Raw genomic sequence first — 19,115 nt, forward strand, 5'->3', positions numbered from 1 at the left:
AAAGGCAGGCGCCAAACCGCTGCGCCACCCAGGGATCCCAATATTTCTTAATCTCATCCTTTTCCCACAGATTTGGTTTTGTGGGTTTTATTTTTACATATTTTTTTAAATTTTTATTTATTTATGATAGTCACACAGAGAGAGACAGAGACGTAGGCAGAGGGAGAATCAGGCTCCATGTACCGGGAGACCATCTTGGGATTCGATCCCGGGTCTCCAGGATCGCGCCCTAGGCCAAAGGCAGGCGCCAAACCGCTGCGCCACTCAGGGAATCCCTATTTTTATATATTTATAGTACGTTTGTCTGCCACCTGTGTTTCTTTGACCTGCGGATAGGTTTGTAGCTTGATTAGATTTCAGGTTCTTCCCCCCCCCCCCCCCCCCCTTTATGGATGAGGGAGTATGAGGATATGTGAGAAAGTAGACCAGAATACTTCATAAAAGTCATTATGTACTTTAATCATCAGTAGCTTGAGTTTGCACTGGAGTTTTAAGATGCATTGGGTGTTTGTTTTAAAATTTTTATTTATTATTCATCCGAGAGAGAGAGGCAGAGACACAGTCAGAGGGAGAAGCAGGCTTCATGCAGGGAGCCCGATGTGGAACTTGATCCCGTGACTCCAGGATCAGGCCCTTGGTTGAAGGTGGCGGTAAACTGCTGAGCCACCTGGGCTTACCTGTATTGGGTGTTTCATAAGGAGAAACAGTTATTAGGAAGTAGGTAATTAACGATGTTTTCTTAGGAGAATTAGAATAACTTGTATTTTTGTTTGGAGATGAGTGGGTATGTGTGATCAAGTCCCAAGGGTTATAAATACTTTACCTTTAAAACTGGAGGGTAGGGATCCCTGGGTGGCTCAGCGGTTTAGAGCCTGCCTTTGGCCCAGGGCGCGATCCCTGGAGACGCGGGATCGAATCCCACATCGGGCTCCCGATGCATGGAGCCTGCTTCTCCCTCTGCCTATGTCTCTGCCTCTCTCTCTCTCTGTGTGTGTGACTATCATAAATAAAAAATAAAAAAACCAAAAATTATTAAAAAAAGGTAAAATAAAACTGGAGGGTAATCAAATATTAAGACTTAACCAAGTTACTTATAGTATACTGTCTCCTGAAGAGATAGCGGATCAGGTTCTGTAGTTTTATGCTATAATCCGGCCTTGATTCTAATTTGGGGTGTGGATAGGAAAGTTAGAACTGTTACCTGCTGTCATTAAAGATTACTGTAGCTTTTTTTTTTAATATTTTATTTATTTATTCAGGAGAGACACAGGCAGAGGGAGAAGCAGGCTCCATGTAGGGAGCTTGACATGGGACTGGATCTCCAGGATCAGGCCCTGGGCTGAAAGCAGCGCTAAACCGCTGAGCCACCCGAGCTGCCCAAGATGACTGTAGTTTTGAAAGGATTCTTTTTTTTCTTTAGATTTTTAAATTTATTTATTCATGAGAGACACAGGGAGACAGAGAGGCAGAGACACAGGCCAAGGGTAAAGCAGGCTATAATGCAGGGAGCCTTACATGGGACTCAATCCCGGGTCTCCAGGACCCCGCCATGGGCTGAAGCCCTCGGTAAACCGCTGAGCTACCAAGGCTGCCCTTAAAGGATTCTTAATACATTTTTTTGCTGTTGATATGTACTATGGCATAACATATTTTCTATGCCTTTTTTCCAAAGTTAACTAAATGTGTTTGTTAATATTTTAGCATTATTATAATTAGATTTTAACATTTTAATGATGAAATATTGAAATGATTATTACTAGGTTTTTTTCCATAAATTATCTTTTTCATCGATTACCTGAATTAAGCTTGTCTTTTCTTTCTGTTCTTAAGGCCATTCTTAATTTTATAGGTGTTCAAAGTTTTGGGATGAATTTAGCATAAATTGTTGATACATGTGGAATTACCATTTTAGATAGATGTATTTATCTCACAAAGACACACTGTCAACTCTTTTTCAGATATGATATAAATTCTGTCATACATATTTTGAATTACCCTAAGATTCACTAACCAAAATATTTTCTTTGGTAGGATACAGCCTCAAAAGTAGTTTTCTGTTTAAGGATGAATAGTCATGGGCATCTATATATAAAACTATGGGAGTTGTGTGAGTCACCCCTGTGTGCAAAATGTGGTTTTTTGATGTTGAAAGTTGTAAAACTTGTAAGCTTCTGCCAGAGATTAAATTCAGTTGTGTCCTATTGAGAATCTAGTTGCTTCTAAGAAAACTGTTACTGTAGGACTTTAAGTAGATCTGAAAATTCTTAGGCTGACATTCACCTGGAATTGATTTGTCATAGTTAAACTGGCATTATTGTAATCATTGTTTTATAAGGTTTACTATTTATGCCACAAATATTTAGTGTTTTCTTAAGTATGAAACCATCCATTTTTAGAAAAATACTGAAAATCTATAGATTTTTATCAGATGTAATGGCACTTTTCTTGCCCTTACAAAATAACCCATGCAATTGTTCTGGGATTCCATAGTGGTAATGATTGCCCAAGGTGGTACACATTTAAAAAGTTTACTGTGTACTATATGATTCATATCAATTTAAGTTAAAAAAAATACGTTACTCAGTTATGGACAGCCAAGTAATTCTCAGTCATACTTCTGTAGAGAACTTGGGAGCACAGGAAACAATAAGTGTGTAGGTATTAGGTTTGACAGTAGGCTATAGTATGAAAGCTGAGATACAGTAGACACATTATATGCAAATGATGGTTCAAAAAGACCCTGATTTTTAGTTCAGTGATCCTTTGAGGACTTTACAGTAAATATCACACATTGCATAGGGTACATCAATAAACAATTATATAGGTGACTGGACTGTAAAAGTTCTTCCATTAGAGCTGTTACAAAGTGCTATTATTATTCCATATCTAAGCATGTTAAGTAAATATACCAGTATACCATGAATAGAAAGAATGGAATATATCAAGTCACATAACAAATACAGCATATGTATGACAAGCCATATTTATCAAAAGAAGAAACTATTGTAGGAAGCACTAGTATGATACAGTAGATAAAGTGATTAGAAATAATACCCTCAGCTATATGCCCTGCATTATACAGGATTGTGTCATAGGAAGTGAGTGTGCTAACTTCTGTGGAGCTCCAAGTTATCCTAAGGCTTAAAGAGCCCTGGAAAGTTTCACAATGTGCTATATTTCAACTTCTTTTTCATACCTATTAGGAGGTTTTGCCACAGCTAGGTAAGGTACAGAGTTGTAAATAGTCTTGGTTGTATTTGGGCAAACAGCCAGTTGTATTAGAATGTTGGTTGTAGAGAGCTTTGTAGGGCATATTAGGCATGTGTCTTGTAGGCAGATAATTTAGAAACAGCTTCATGGCTAAAAGAAATTGAAAGGAAAAAAGATGTACTAAGTAGTTAACATTGTAAATGTAGGAGAGACGAGGTATAGGAATTTCTGAGGAGGACTGGTCTGACCATAATTTATTGTTTTATGAGTAAGATTATACTATTTAAAGGTTATGTGAAAGGGAGGTTTAGAGGATTTGAGTTTTTGAATTTTGGGAAACTATTGTTGATAATTCTCTAAAAGCTCTGTTCTGGGGATCCCTGGGTGGCTCAGCGGTTTAGCGCCTGCCTTTGGCCGAGGGTGCCATCCCAGAGTCCTGGTATCAGGTCCCGAGTCAGGCTTCCTGCATGGAGCCTGCTTCTCCTCTCTGCCTGTGTATCTGCCTCTCTCTCCTCCGTGACTATCATGAATAAATAAATAAATAATCTTTAAAAAGAATAGATAAAAGCTTTGTTCTAGGAAGGTGTCCTTGTAGACACGTGAGGAGTTGAGGTGAAGTACAGTGGTGGAGGAGGACTCTCCATTTGAAATGCAAGCCAATTGAAAGACGCTAACCATCACATTAAACTAATAGTTAAGTGCTTATTTTGTTCTAAGCACACAAAGCTTTAGGTTTTGGATTAATAAATTAGAGAAAGAGTGGCTATAGATTGAAGCTGCCCCCCGCCCTATATGTTCCTGGGATTAGTGGTGCTGTCATCTTCCCTGCCTCCTTTTCTTCTGTTTTTCTGACATTCTTGAGTAGCGCTGGGTCTGGAGGAAGAGGTTTTGAAGAATTGGGTGAGACAATCTATTTCAAAAGGCATGTGATTCAGAGTCCAAGAAAGTTTTTTGTAACTACTTGGAAAAGCTTAGGGAATCTCACTAGATGTCTTTTTTTTTTTTTTTTTTAAGATTTTATTTATTTATTCATGAGAGACACAGAAAGTGGCAGAGACAGAGGCAGAGGGAGAAGCAGGCTGCATGCAGGGATCCTGATGCAGGGACCCTGATGCAGGACTGGATCCTGGGACTCCAGGATCACGCCCTGGGCTGAAGGCAGACATTAAACCACTGAGCTACTCAGGCATCCCACTAGCTGTCATTTTAAGCATAAGGTGAAATTTTATATTTGCTTCGAAGCCTTCTGTTGGTTTTATCTTTTGCATGGCACCTGATAGCTGCCGAGAGGATTTTAGTTGAAGGCATAGTTTAGTATAAATATACTTGGATTATTAACTTAAATTTTGACAATATATTCATTTCACTTAGCTTTCATTTTCGGCTGTTTGCTTATTTTTGTTGTGTACTGAGCTGTTAAGTAGGTGGGAAATACTTCTTTGCTGGTGAAGCATTTGACCCTCCATCAGAGAATCTGCTATATGGCTCTGAATTAAAGAGGCATTCTTGTTATGAACTCTAATCCAGAGATGGCTTCTGCTGTTTTAGGATTCTACTTCATGGGGGCACCTGGGTAGCTCAGTCCTTGAGTCAGGTTGTGTTCCCCTGGTCCCAGGATCGAGTCTCACATAAGGCTCTCTGCAGGAAGCCTGCTTTTCCTTCTGCCTGTGTCTCTGCCTCTCTCATGAATAAATAAATAAAATCTTAAAGAAAAAAAAAGGATTCTGCTTCATGATACTCTTAATTCAGCTAGATTTTGTCATTCTCCTTGAGCTTAATTTTTTCTTTTTTTTAATTTAGCTTTATTTGGGTGTCTGTATGGTTCAGTCATTAAATATCTGCCTTCACCCCAGGTCCTGATCTCAGAGTCCTGGGATTCAGTACCTGCCCAGTGAGAAGTCATCTTCCTCTCCCTTGTACCTTCCCCCTGCTTGTTCTCTTACCTTGCAAGCACTTTCTCTCAAATCATTAAGATAAAGTTTACCTCTTTTTTTCTTTAAGATTTTATTTATTTGGGAGAAAGCACAAGGAGGGGTAACAGCAGGCGAAGAGAGGGAGAAGCAGGCTCCCCACTGAGCAGGGATTCCTGCACCCCCAGGATCATGTCTTTTATAACTGATTTCTTCCACTAAATACTTAGTGGTTCATACATGTTGTACCATGTGTTAGCGCCATGTTCATTTTTTTTTTTTAAGTATTTTATTTATTTGAGAGAGCATGAGCCAGGAAGGAGGTGAAGAGAGAGCAGCAGACTCCTTGCTGAGCAGGGAACCAGGCACCACTTGTGCTTCGTTTTTTATTGCTTAATTATATTCTATTGTATGAAAGATACCGCATTTGGTGTATCCATTAGTTGGTCAGATATTGCAGATGTCATTCACATTTTGAATGATCCACCTATGCACATTTGTTTACACAGTTTTGCATAATCCTATGTTTTCATCTCAGAGATATATACATAAAAAGAATTTTTGGTTCTGACATTTCCATGTTTAACCTGAAGAACTGCTATACTGTCTTTTTTTTTTTTTTTAAGATATTATTTATTTATTCATGAGAGACAGAGAGACAGAGACAAGCAGAGGGAGAAGCAGGATCCCTGCAAGGAACCCAATGTGGGACTTGATCCTGGAACTTAGGATCATGCCCTGAGTGGAAGGCAGATGCCCAACCACTGAGCCACTCAGGTGTCCATGCTATACTGTCTTTCAAAGCATTTGTAGCATTTTACATTCTTATCAGCCACATAGGACTTTTCTACTTTCTCCACATCCTTGGTGATACTGATTTTATTATTATCTGCCTTTGTTATTTAACTATGCTAATTCAAGATAAATAATGTTATCCCATTGTGGTTTTGGTTTGCATTTTCTTAAAAACTAGTGATGTGGAGTGGGCACCTAGCTGGCTCAGGCCAAAGAGCACCATCTCAGAGTGAGTTCAAGCCCCATGTTGGATGTAGAGATGACTGGGTGGAGAATAAAAAAAAACCAAAACTAATGATGTAGAGTATGCATGTGCTTGTTGGATATTTATTTTTGGAGAAATGTATTCAACTCTTTTGCTCATTTTTTATATTGGGTTTTTTTTTTTTAGTGTAATGCTTTGTATATTGTAGATACAAGTCTCTGCATGCGATATATTTCTGAGGTTTATTTCTGTTTCCAGTTTTTTTATAGTGTTACTGTTGTCCCTTGTGACCACAGGACATGTGGTTAACTATCACTTTATAATTAAGGACATTTACTAGTTTATAAAGATTATGGTTTTGTTACAGACTGAAAAATTACAGAATTCTAAGCTATCTGGAAATTATATGTAGGCAGTAAACACCTGTGGAGGCAACAAGCTAGAACAGTCTTAGAAATTTCTCTGGTGATAGAAATATTCTGTATCTATGTGGTTAGTGTTGTGTACATTAGTCATATATGGTTGTTCTGCACTTGAAATGTGGTTAATGTGACTGAGGAACTGAGATTTCAATATTTTTTTAAGATTCATTTATTCATGAGAGAGAGAGAGAGACAGACAGACAGACAGACAGGGAGAAGCAGGCTCCATGCAGGGAGCCAAATGCCAGACTCTGTCCTGGATCCCAGGATCCACACCCTGAGCTGAAGGCAGATGCTCAACCACTGAGCCATCCAGGCGTCCCGAGATTTTTTTTTTTATATATTTATTTATTCACGAGAGAGAGAGACACAGGCAGAGAGAGAAGCAGGGTTCATGCAGGGAGCCCGACGCAGGACTCCAGGATCACGCCCTGGGCCGAAAGCAGGCGCTAAACCGTTGAGCCACCCCGGGATCCCTGTCCTGAGATTTTAATTTAAATAGCCACATATGGCTAATTATTATTGATTTGGACAGTGCAGGTCTATAATGCTACAAAGTTGTTAAGTCTCACTGGGTCAAATGAACTTTGAGTATCCTTTAGTATGAGGTTTGTAATGACTGGAGTCCTCTCCAGGCAGGACGTTGGAGAACTTAAACTGCAGTTTCAGCACAAAGCTGACAAAGAGTATTGATGGAGTATGAAAGAAACTACTTTTTCAGGGAAATAAAGAGAAGGGGGCAGCCCCAGTGGCGGTGTTGCAGTGGTTTGGCGCTGCCTGCAGCCCAGGGTGTGATCCTGGAGATTCTGGATCGAGTCCCACGTCCGGCTCCGTGTGTGGAGCCTGCTTCTCCCTGTGTCTCTGCCTCTCTCTCTCTCTCTCTCTGTCTCTATGAATGAATGAATGAATGAATAAATGAATAAATAAATAAAATCTTTTTTAAAAAAAGAAAAGGAAATAATTTAGAAAGAGAAGGGAGGCACCTCTGTGGCTTAGCCAATTAAGCATCTGCCTTCAGATCAGGTCATAATCTCAGGGTGCTGAGGTTAAGCCCCCACGTGAAACTCCCTGCTCTGTGGGGGAGCCTGCTTCTCTCCCTCTACCTGCTGCTTCCTTAGCTTGTGCTCCTCCTCCTCTCTTTGAAATAAATAACGTCTTTAAGAAAAAAGAGATAATGTATTCTTTGTTTTGGGGTTTTTTAAAGATTTTGTTTATTCATGAGAGACCAAGAGAGAGGCAGAGACACAGGCAGACGGAGAAGCAGGTTCCATGCAGGGAGCCTGATGCGGGGACTCAATTCCCCATCCCCAGGGTCTCGCCCTGAGCCTTCATGCTGAGCCACCCAGGTGTCCTGAGAAGGTACTCTAATAAATTGGTAAGGTGATACTTTGATTATACCCTCTTAAGAGTAAGAGTTGTAATCTAAATAAAAAAGTCCACCAAGGGAAGTCTGCATGGCCAAGTGGTTGAGCATCTGCCCTTGGCTCAGGGTGTGATCCTGCGTCCTGCGTCCTGGACGCAGGACTCCTGGGATGGAGTCCCACATCAGGCTCCCTATGGGCTGCCACCTTTCCGCTCTGCCTGTGTCTCTGCTTCTCTCATGAATAAATAAATAAAATCTTTTTTTAAAAAATCCACTAAAAAAAAAAAAAATCCACTAAATAGAGTCTAATTCAGGCAGATAACCTTTTTTCCCAGAACCTTTGTTACTTTACAATAATAAATGTGTTACCACTGTGAGATTAGTGGAGTTTAGCAAGGAAAGCAGATTAATAGGGTACAAAATAAATAATAGCAGGAGAAATCAGTGGAAATTTCCGTGATTTCTTTAAAGTAAGTATGACATGATAGTCTTGACACATCGTCTATAGGAATAAGATCTGATTTTTATTTTGTAATAGCTTCAAAAATGATGCAAGTTTGTGGTAGGTTATTCAACTCACTTTTGTTTGGTTTCCTTAGGGGGAAACCCCCATAGTCTTTATGAAGCTAGGGAAAAGAGCCAGTCAGTACTCTAGCTTTCCAATTATAAAGATAGGTTTGGTTTGTTGATAGTTTGACTTGTGACAAGTTCTTTGCTAAAGGCCCTTAGGAAAGGCACCAGGGGTTCTACACTAGTGGAAAATAAACGATCTTAGAAAAGATGTCTTGGTTGAACACATAAAAGGAAGTTAAGGTATCTTTAGCTTTTACTAAATGATAATGGGAAGCTGTTAGAGACTTTTGAGCTGAGGCATGAGAGAATTTTACTTGTGTTTTAACAGAATTATTCTGAAAACAGATAATTAGTGGCTGATAAAATTACCTTGACTAGCAGTCATTTGGGGAAGGATCCAGAGATGTGGTAGTGGGAATGATGAGTAGTTGAATTTTAAAGTTTATCCAGACACATTTGCTTACAGATCACTGTGAAGGCTGAGAGAGAAAAATCAAATGTCACCAAAATTTTGGCCTGGACAACTAGAAACTTGGAATTTGCAAAATCTGTTTGAGGAGAACAACTTGGGAACTAGCTTGGGGAATGAATCGTCACAGATTGCCCTTTGGACACATTTATTATACATACCCTTTGAGAGATGTTAAATATGTGATTGCTTATATGGAGACACAGTAATGTCTGCTTGTAGGTCTTAAAACCAAAATACTAGATGAATAGAGATGGAAAGTAGAGATCACTGGTACACTGCAACTTTGAAATACTTGAGGAGATGGGAATCAGTTTGGGTAATTGAGAAGGCCATAAAGGATAAAAGCTGGAGAAAAACCAGAAGCATGAAATATCCCAGGTGTGTGAATGTGTTAAAAGAGTAGAGGGGTGCAGCCTGGGTGGCTCAGTGGTTTAGCGCCCCCTTCAGCCCAGGGCCTGATCCTGGAGGCCGGGTATCAAGTCCCATGTCAGGGTCCCTGCATGGAGCCTGCTTCTCCCTCTGCCTGTGTCTGCCTCTCTCTGTGTCTCTCATGAATAAGTAAATAAAATCTTTAAAAAAAAAAAAGAGGGAGAGGGATGCCTGAGTGGCTCAGGAGGTTGAGTGTCTGCCTTTGGTTTAGAGCGTGATCCCGGGGTCCTGGGATCAAGTCCCATATCAGGCTCCCTGTGAGGAGCCTCTCTGCCTCTGTCTCTGCTTCTCTCTCTGTCATTAATGAATAAATATTTAAAAAATAAAAGAGTAGAGGGATAAACTATAAATGTTAAGTAAGAAAGATTTAGGGGCAGCCCAGGTGGCTCAGCAGTTTAGCGCTGCCATCAGCCCAGGATGTGGTTCTGGAGACCCGGGATCTAGTCCCTGCATGGAGTCTGCTTCTCCTTCTGCGTCTCTCTCTCTTTCTCTCTCTCAAGAATAAGTAAATAAAAATCTTTAAAAAAAAATAGATTTAGAAGTGAGGATCATTGGTAACTTTGACGGAACAGTGTAGGTTTTGATGATGGTAGGGGCAGAAATTAACAAGGAAATTAAACAATGGAAAGATAGAAGATAGGATCCTTTCCTATATATAGCAGAATTTACTTTTTGTACAGTTTTAACATACATCATAAAAACAAGGTGTATCTGACAGTGTAACCAAGATAGAGATAGTTCCATACTTCTCAAAAAATTCACTATGATGTGATTTTCTAATCTTCTCTACCCTATCCCCTGGCAACCACAAAAGTGTGTTCTCAGACAAATCAAAAGAAATTTTATTGTAAGGAATTAGTTTACTCTTCTGGCCTGGCTTGGTAAAATGAGAATATAGGAATGAGTGGGCTTACATGGTGGTAACATATGGTCTGTAAACAATATTCACAATAAATACTGTTTTCTAGTTTTGGCTTTATAAGAAAGATTAGACCACACTTGACAGTTTTTAAGACACTATCGTTGGAAAAGATTCATAGTGATGTTGGGGAGTATATGTGGTTTAACATTATGACAAATGAGAAAAGTTGTAATTCTTAGGAAATTCTGTGTATTAGATTGTCACCTGAATGTGAAGCTTGGTAAGCAGAAGTGAAGAGAGGGATTCAAAAAAGTTTTTTTTCTAAACATAGTCTTGGAACCCGTACTATTTCTGAAAGAATTGATAAAAGCAACCCACATATTATCACTCAGATTATTTTTTGTTTAGAAAAATTTCAGATGAATTTTCAGGTTGTCTTTCTTGGAAACATCTGATTTTTGTGTTCAAATAGCTTCCCAAATGAATACATCAGGTCAAACCCTGTTTTTTCTTAATTTTAGATGCAACTTTAAAAAAATACATAAAATTGGATGCACTTTAAAATGAGTAGGTACAGTTCATTTTTATCCCCTCTCTTGCAGAGTTGTAAATAAATCAGTGAGGCAGTTTTCAATTGTATGTATTAAAATTTCAAATGTATCTTTGAATTTGCAAAAATAACCCCTAAATTCTATAAACCGTTGTTTCCTTTTGAAAGAAGATTGTAGGGATCCCTGGGTGGCGCAGCGGTTTAACACCTGCCTTTGGCCCAGGGTGTGATCCTGGAGACTGGGATGGAATCCCACGTCGGGCTCCCGGTGCATGGAGCCTGCTTCTCCCTCTGCCTGTGTCTCTGCCTCTCTCTCTCACTGTGTGCCTATCATAAAAAATTTAAAAAAAAAGAAAAGATTGTAGAACCATTTATTCATTGACAGCATTGGTTCTACATGTATAAGGGTTGTTAATTCCTTTTTGTAAGCAGAGATGCATGTGATGTTCCTAGCTTTGATCATTGTTCTTTGGCTGGTTTTCTTAAACGCACAATGTTGGTTAGGTAATTTTTGTCTTTACTTACAAAATTTTTTTCTTTAAAATTTAGTAGTTTGCATCCCACTATGTTTTGAATGATCCTGTGCAGCATAGTTGTTTGTTCTTTAGTACCTTTATCCTTAAGATGAACAGGGCTTGCTGTTTTTCATTGTCCTACAGATACTTTGGACCGTTGGATAAAAATGTGGACTTAAGGAACATAAAGTGAACTATGCAAACTTCATTGGTGATTGGCACTGTATCCATAAATTGCATTAGCAAAACAAGTTTAAGTTTGCAGTTATATTCAGTTTGGCTTCTCCCAAGAAGGCTCACCAAGGCCTCATGTTTGTCGAAAAATACCTGCAAATAAGGTTTAGAAATTGTCTCTTATTTTAGAAATAAGCACAGAAATTGTAAAAATTTAGGTAGTTTATTTTTAAGCACAACAGCGAGCATTCTGGCAACATGAAAGTAGATTTTTTTGGGATTCCTTTTTTAAATGACATAGTTTCATATTTACGTTTAAATGTAAACCTGAGTTAAACATTACATAGATGTTTTAAAGCGTGCCCGCCCCCCCGCCCCCCCCCCCATTCTTCTATAAAGAAAGCAGTATCTGTATCCTACTCATAAGTCTTTGAGATTTAGGGCAGCTCAGTTGGCTTAGCAGTTTAGCACCTGACTTCAGCCCATCGTGTGATCCTGGCACTGGGGATCGAGTCCCGCGTCAGGCTTTCTCCATGGAGCCTGCTTCTCCCTCTGCCTTTGCCTGTCATCCATTCATAAATAAATAAATAAATAAATAAATAAATAAATAAATCTTTAAAAAATATAATCTGAGCGGTAACATAAAAATAAGTTTAGGTATAATAATTATCAAATAGATCATTCTGAAAGCCTACTGTCAGATATTCTAGGCCCCCCAAAATCTTAAAGGCCACGAGGGCCACGTGAGTGGCTTGGTCAGTTAAACATCTGACTCATCATTTCAACTCGGGTCCGGATCTCAGCTTGTGAGCTCCGTGCTAGTAAGCAAGGAGAATGCACTTTTCTCTCCCTCTGCTCCTCGCCTAATTCTCTAAAATAAATCATAAAATGAAAAAAGCTACATGACACAATTTATAGGTATGAGCAATCTAGTAAGATTACTTCCTCCTCCTTGTACAATACTGACTTTTCAAATTGAGTTTAATGCAATCCCAAGGGTGCTGAGAGGTGGCTCAGTTAAACATCTGCCTTTGGCCCAGGTGATGATTCCAGGGCCCTGGGTTGGAGCCCCCAGGTCAGTTCCCTGCTCATCAGGAGCCTGCTTCTCCCTCTCCTCTCTGCCTATGTTCTATCTCATTTCATCTCTCTCTCTCTCTCTCTCTAATAAGTAAATAAAACATGCAACCCCATTCTAATTTTATTCAAGGATCAGAAAGTATCTTTTATTATTTAAAATTCTATAATGGAATTTCAAGATGATGTTTCTCCCTGCTTATCTGATTTTCCTATAAGGATTGATTTTATAGAATACCATGTTTGGACTTTAGGGTGAGCGGTGAGTGATAATCTTTGAAACTGCTAAAATTCTATAAATCTACCTATTCACAATAAAGTTAAAAATCACTGATGTAAGAACAAAACCAAATCTAGACAGAGTGCTTACTTGTGATTTAAAAAAATTTTTTTTTAAAGATTTTATTTGAGAGAGCAAGCAGGGGAGTGGCAGGCAGAGGGAAAGAGAGGGAGATGCGAACTCCATGATCAGCCGGGAGCCCAATGGTGGTGCTCAATCCCAGGACCTCAGGATCATGAATTTAATAGATTGAGCCAGTCAGGCACCCCCGCCACCCCATTTTTTTCATTTTAAGTAAATTCTATGCCACACATTGGGTTATTTTCCACTATCTTTTAAAACTACTAAAACTTTCTTTACTAGAGTATAGATAGTACAAACCCCTCAAGACCTTAAACTCCTGTCATTTGTTTTCATGTGGTAAAAGTAGCATGATACTACCTTAAATGTATAATTAAAGATTATGGTATAAACTTCCTTTTAACATGCGGAAAATACTTAAATAAAACCCAACATTTTTGTAAGTTCATTCTACGTAATTTTAAGTCCGTATTTCTTTAAATCTCAAAGATTTTTTTTTTTTTGATTATTTATTCGTGAGAGACACAGAGAGGCAGATACACACAGGCAGAGGGAGAAGCAGGCTCCATGCAGGGAGCCCGACTCAGGACTCCATCCCTGGTTTCCAGGATCACACCATGGGCTGAAGGTGGCCCTAAACTGCTGGGCCACTGGGGCTGCCCAGATTATTTTTTGTTCAGAAAATTTTCAGGTGGATTTTCAGGTTCTCTTTCCTGGAAACCTGATTTTGTGTTAAAATAGCTTCTCAAATGAAGACATCAGGACAAATCCTATAGTTTTTAATCTAAATTTTTTAAGACCAGAGTAGGGTATGGTACATTAAATAAATTCAGGAGAATACAAATTTTTGAAAATGTTTTCTAGTTGTTTCTAGTTGTTTCTATTTTGGTAACGATCAAAATTTAATAGTATGAATCAGGGTTTTTGAGATTCAAAGCTAGTCACTTAAGCTTCCTTTCTAAACCTCCCTTTCTCATCTCTACATCCAACATAGGGCTTGAACTTAAAATCCCAAGATCGAGTCATGCTCTACTAAGTGAGCTAGCCTGACACCTCTGTAAACTTTAATTTTTAATAAATGACCTGAAATGCTTATGGTTTTCTTTAGAGATTAAGAGAGTTTGTCTTATCTGTTCAGATAATTAGCTAGCTAATGTGTGTCCAAAAGTGCTTTAATTTCTTTAAAATGGTATTATTTATTTGGGCAACACATAATGTCCAGATTTCTGATTAGGGTGCAGTTAAAATTAGAGTTACGTTCTTATTCCTTTGATAATAGTGAAACTTTCATGAAGATTTTTTAATGACTTGGATTGTATTAGTCTTGATTAGCAGGATTTTCTTGTGGTGGAAAATGGTTAATTTGTAGCTACTGCCTGAAACTGTGGTACTGAGCTTTGTATTTTCTATCTCCTTGACCTTAAGGGTTATTGAAGTGTAGGTATGGTTTTCCCTTCATGTTTCCATAATCATGCACTTTGACATTTTACAAGGAATGTCTACTTAAACTTCCTTAGAGGAATCTTTGTGAGTTTTTCAAGAGTCCATTTTTTGCTTGAGCAGGAATTAAGTTCATGGCACTAACAGCCCTTGAGCATTACCAGTTAATCTTCGAAAAATTTTTTTCTGAAAACTAGAGCATTTGATTTGTACTTGTGAGACCATTACATATATTCAAAACAAACTGCATCTCTTGCCTCATTTTCATTGTGGCAATTTTACCTACCTCCGGTGAAAATTGTATGGTTCAAAAGGAAATTCTAGTGCCATCAAGTATATGAAATCTGGAATGACAAGATCATTGGTTTCCAGAGAGGTGCCAGGGAGTGGCTTGGTTGGGAAGGGGTAGTTTAGATCTTTAAATCTGCCAAGATTGGGGAATGAGATGTTTCTTGTCCAGAGATAAAGATAATTCACCTTCGTTTACCTCCAGAAATTGCTTTTCAAATATCATCTTGCACAAAGGATAGTGGTTTCTGAGTTTTTCTATTTTACAGTTGTTGAATTATACTGTGGGTAATTATTGGGCCAGAAGAAGAAAAGCTTTATGTATTAAAGGGGTGATGATAATAAAATGTTACTATACTCCGTATCTTTTTTGTTTGTATTAATTCCGTAATCAACCAAAACTGATAATTTAATTACTCGTTTATTTAAAATTTGTCTACTGTGAAGGAACCTTTATACAAGCACTAATACTAATACCTCCCTACTTTGAGTCCTACAGTCTCCTACTTCCTGGGGCTCAAATTTAAGTGTTCCTTTTTCCTTAATAGAGCTTAAAACAAGAATCACGAGTGTTTTAGTAATTTTACCACATCGTTGATTCTTTAGCACTTGACAAAGACTGTGCTTTAAGAGAAAACATACTGCATGATCTTGGCTAAAAAGTGCTTAAGTGAAGACTTCACCCTCTTGTTTGGCCTGTGTAAGTGTGCTCTTTCTTAATCTAGGAAAATGTTCCTGTCATAGCTACTCCTAAGTATAGTATTAAAAATAAATACTACTGTGTTAAAGTAGTAGTAAAGTGGGATTGAGAAGAAGATAATTACAACTACCTGGAGGATTGGAGACTTAGAAATTCATAGATTAGCCATTGACGAGATGTATTATAGGGAGACTAGTCATATATATGATTTACAAAATTTTAAGGCTTTTTCATGCATTACTTTTGCTCCTTAAAACTTACTATGCAGAGCAGTAGTTTATGGGTAGTTTTTATAGAACAATAACCTGGGGCTTGGAATTAAATTAGTTACTAAAAAAAGTACAGAACAGAATTATGAGGTTCTTTTTTTCCTAGTAGTATGTCGAAGTGTTTCTGTTCTTTGAATTTTCTCTTTACAAACATGAGAGTAAACTCCCAAGTCTTCACACAGTGAAGATACCCAGTGTATGTTTTACTAAACATACTCACTAGGATACTTCTCCAGTGGAAGCAGCATTGAGTAACCAGTGGTTTTGTTTGTTTGTTTGTTTGTTTTGACAGAGAGCTGAATGTGTGCTGGGCAGTGGATTTAGGCACTAGTGAATAGCAAACTTAACAGACAATATTCTCCATCTTGTTAGAATTGGAACTATAAGTGTATCCTCTGCTTGAATATACTTAGAATTGATCATGGCTTTTTATGTACAGCTAACACGTGTGAATGGCTCTTTGTTTTATTTTATTATTTTTTTTAAAAGATTTTATTTATTCATGACGGGGGCGGGGCAGACCGGTGTAGGGAGAAGCAGGCTACACACATGGAGCCTTACACGGGACTCAATCCCAAGACTCCGGGATCACTCCTTGAGCTGAGGGCAGACACTCAGCCGCTGAGCCACCCAGGCATCACTGGCTCTTTGTTTTATTGGCCAAAACTGGTTAATATTGGCAGTTTTACGTGGCATTGAACATCACTGGTAGTAATGATTTATTGTATTTTTCTGTGGATGAGATGATCAGGAACTTAGCTCACAATAAATACCACTGTTGGCAGACTCTGAATTGCAATCCCTTTTTGTGAGTACTTGATTTGGGATATTCTCTCTTTTATTTATGAATTAATGTAGCATGTATATTAAAAGAGTAAGATAAAATGTGTGTGTGTGTGCTATTTATTGTAAAAACTATAATACTTTATTAGTACTGCCAAAGTACTGAGAAACCTTTTATGTCCATCCCTTAAGGCCAACCAACCATCATTGGGTGTGTGTGTGTGCGCGCGTGTATGCGCGCGATATTTTCTTGAGCTAGCTGATGTATTTAAAACTGCAAAGAAGTAAGATTTATCCTGGCCTTTTGAGTGACATTAGCAAAAAGATAACAAATTGAGAGATAATGAACATTTATTATTTTATAAGGTCATTTTTGGATCTTGCTGACTTAATTTTAGTTGTGAAGGAATTCTGTTTTTCTTTTATCCAATAGGATGTACAGTTACCCAGCACGTGTACCCCCTCCTCCTCCAATTGCTCGCGCTGTGGTTCCCTCAAAACGTCAGCGTGTATCAGGAAACACCTCACGAAGGGGCAAAAGTGGCTTCAATTCTAAGAGTGGACAGCGAGGATCTTCTTCCAAGTCTGGAAAGTGTATGTATTATCGCAGCTTTGTGATTCTGCTATTTGTTGAAATAGGGAAATTAATGCAGTTAGTTAGTAACTTTCAGGTTAAAACTTTCAGGTTTTGTACAAATGGCCTAGTGTAATCCAAATAATGGAAGAGGAGAAGATAGTGATTAAGGGGCCAGTTATAGTATTAGACTTTAGGGAGCTAGGCACTTGTAGATTTATAAAATGTATAAGTCAGTGAAACAGTACAAAAAATGCTTTCAAATATAATTGAGGTCTGTGGTGGGCCTACAGAAAAAAGTAAGAATACTGCTGCTAAGGGAGTAGCCACATTAGATTTACTTCTAGCTACCAACTGTGAGAAAATGAGGAGCCCCATGACTGGCACAATACGGTCCTGGCTCCGTTTCTCCCCAGCAGTCTCCTACTGGCTATTGACATATGGTTTAGTTGGAAATGTGTTTGGCTTCTGGTAGATTCTGCTAGAGTTGATTCTAATCTAGAGGTTTGTTTGTATTAAAGTGAAAGGAGATGACCTTCAAACCATTAAGAAGGAATTGACCCAGATAAAACAAAAAGTGGATTCTCTACTGGAAAGCCTGGAAAAAATTGAGAAAGAACAGAGCAAACAAGGAGGTAAATGGTCTTGCCACTTGTTGGGTGTAAAGTTGGGTTAGTTACTAAGACAGTTGAAGGTATATGTTGGAATAGTGGGATATAAAGCAACTGAATATGAAAGAAACTTGCGGAATTTGAATTGGGAAGGGCATTTGTGCGGGAGGATTTAGATTTGTGCTGCAGTTCTGTGATTAGTGGGGATTGTCTACATCCTGTGGACATTACTTGCCCCTAGACAGACTTGTCCTTCTCATCCCCAGTAGAGATGAAGAATGATAAGTCAGAAGAGGAGCAGAGCAGCAGCTCCCTGAAGAAAGATGAGACTAATGTGAAGATGGAGTCTGAGGGGGGTGCAGATGACTCTGCTGAGGAGGGGGACCTACTGGATGATGATGATAATGAAGATCGGGGGGATGACCAGGTGAAAACCACGGGAAAGGAAAGAAAGAGGTGGTGGAGGGGGGAACAGGGACACATGGAGTGCCTCTAACTCCATCCTATTTGTGTCTGTTTCTCACAGCTGGAGTTGATCAAGGATGATGAAAAAGAGGCTGAGGAAGGAGAGGATGACAGAGACAGCGCCAATGGCGAGGATGACTCTTAAGCACATAGTGGGGTTTAGAAATCTTGTCCCATTATTTCTTTACCTAGGCGCTTGTCTAAGATCAAAATTTTCACCAGATCCTCTCCCCTAGTATCTTCTTCAGCACATGCTCACTGTTCTCCCCATCCTTATCCTTCCCATGTTCATTAATTCATATTGCCCTGCGCCTAGTCCCATTTTCACTTCCTTTGACGCTCCTAGTAGTTATGTTAAGTCTTACCCTGTAATTTTTGCTTTTAATTTTGATACCTCTTTATGACTTAACAATAAAAAGGATGTGTGGTTTTTACCAACTGTCTCCAAAATAATCTCTTGTTATGCAGGGAGTACAGTTCTTTCCATTCATACATGAGCTCAGTAGTTGCTTCCCTAACTGCAAAGGCAATCGCATTAGTTGAGTAGCACCTGAGAGCAGCTTTGAGTTAGAGGTATGTGTGTTATACCCCACATAAGAATGCTATGTGGGGCTGTTCAACACAAATGTAACAATGTATTTTTGTGAATGAGAGTTGGCATGTCAAATGCATCCTCTAGAAAAATAATTAGTGTAATAGTCTTAAGATTTGTTTTCTAAAGTTGATACTGTGGGTTATTTTTGTGAACAGCCTGATGTTTGGGACCCTTTTTTCTCAAATAAACAAGTCCTTATTAAACCAGGAATTTGGAGAAAAAAAAACCCTGGTTTTTTATTTTTGTATTTTATAATTGTTTACTTCAAATTATTTGTTTCGCAGCGGCCTCCACAAAAACCTAGAATGTACTAGATGTATTTTTCTTTGAATCATAGTCATTACTCATACCAACATACACTACTCAAATGATGTGTCATTGGGGTGGGTGTTGCATTGAGGAGATCGTAACTTGGATATAGAGTGGAGATTCTTGTGCAGAATGGCTTTTCTGTCCTAATGAAAAGGTTTGGCAA

The 19,115-nt window shown here is 38.7% G+C and overlaps 1 protein-coding gene across 8 annotated transcripts in view; it reads left to right on the forward strand.

Annotated features, from left to right (window-relative positions):
* The window catches only part of HNRNPC (heterogeneous nuclear ribonucleoprotein C), a 59,324-nt gene extending 40,845 nt beyond the window's left edge, over positions 1-18,479 (forward strand). For 6 of the 8 annotated variants that reach the window (XM_041737825.1, XM_041737826.1, XM_041737823.1 and 3 more), the window contains 4 exons: positions 16,829-16,989; positions 17,491-17,604; positions 17,847-18,007; positions 18,107-18,479. In XM_041737825.1, the coding sequence (XP_041593759.1) occupies positions 16,829-16,989; positions 17,491-17,604; positions 17,847-18,007; positions 18,107-18,190 (520 nt within the window). In that variant the 3' untranslated portion in view covers positions 18,191-18,479. The remainder of the gene's footprint in view (positions 1-16,828; positions 16,990-17,490; positions 17,605-17,846; positions 18,008-18,106) is intronic. The other 2 variants (XM_041737828.1, XM_041737830.1) reach the window with 1 other exon arrangement.
* Positions 18,480-19,115: the final 636 nt, after the last annotated feature.

This window comes from Vulpes lagopus, chromosome 23 (genome assembly GCF_018345385.1).
Source record: "Vulpes lagopus strain Blue_001 chromosome 23, ASM1834538v1, whole genome shotgun sequence".
Taxonomy (NCBI): Eukaryota; Metazoa; Chordata; class Mammalia; order Carnivora; family Canidae; genus Vulpes; species Vulpes lagopus.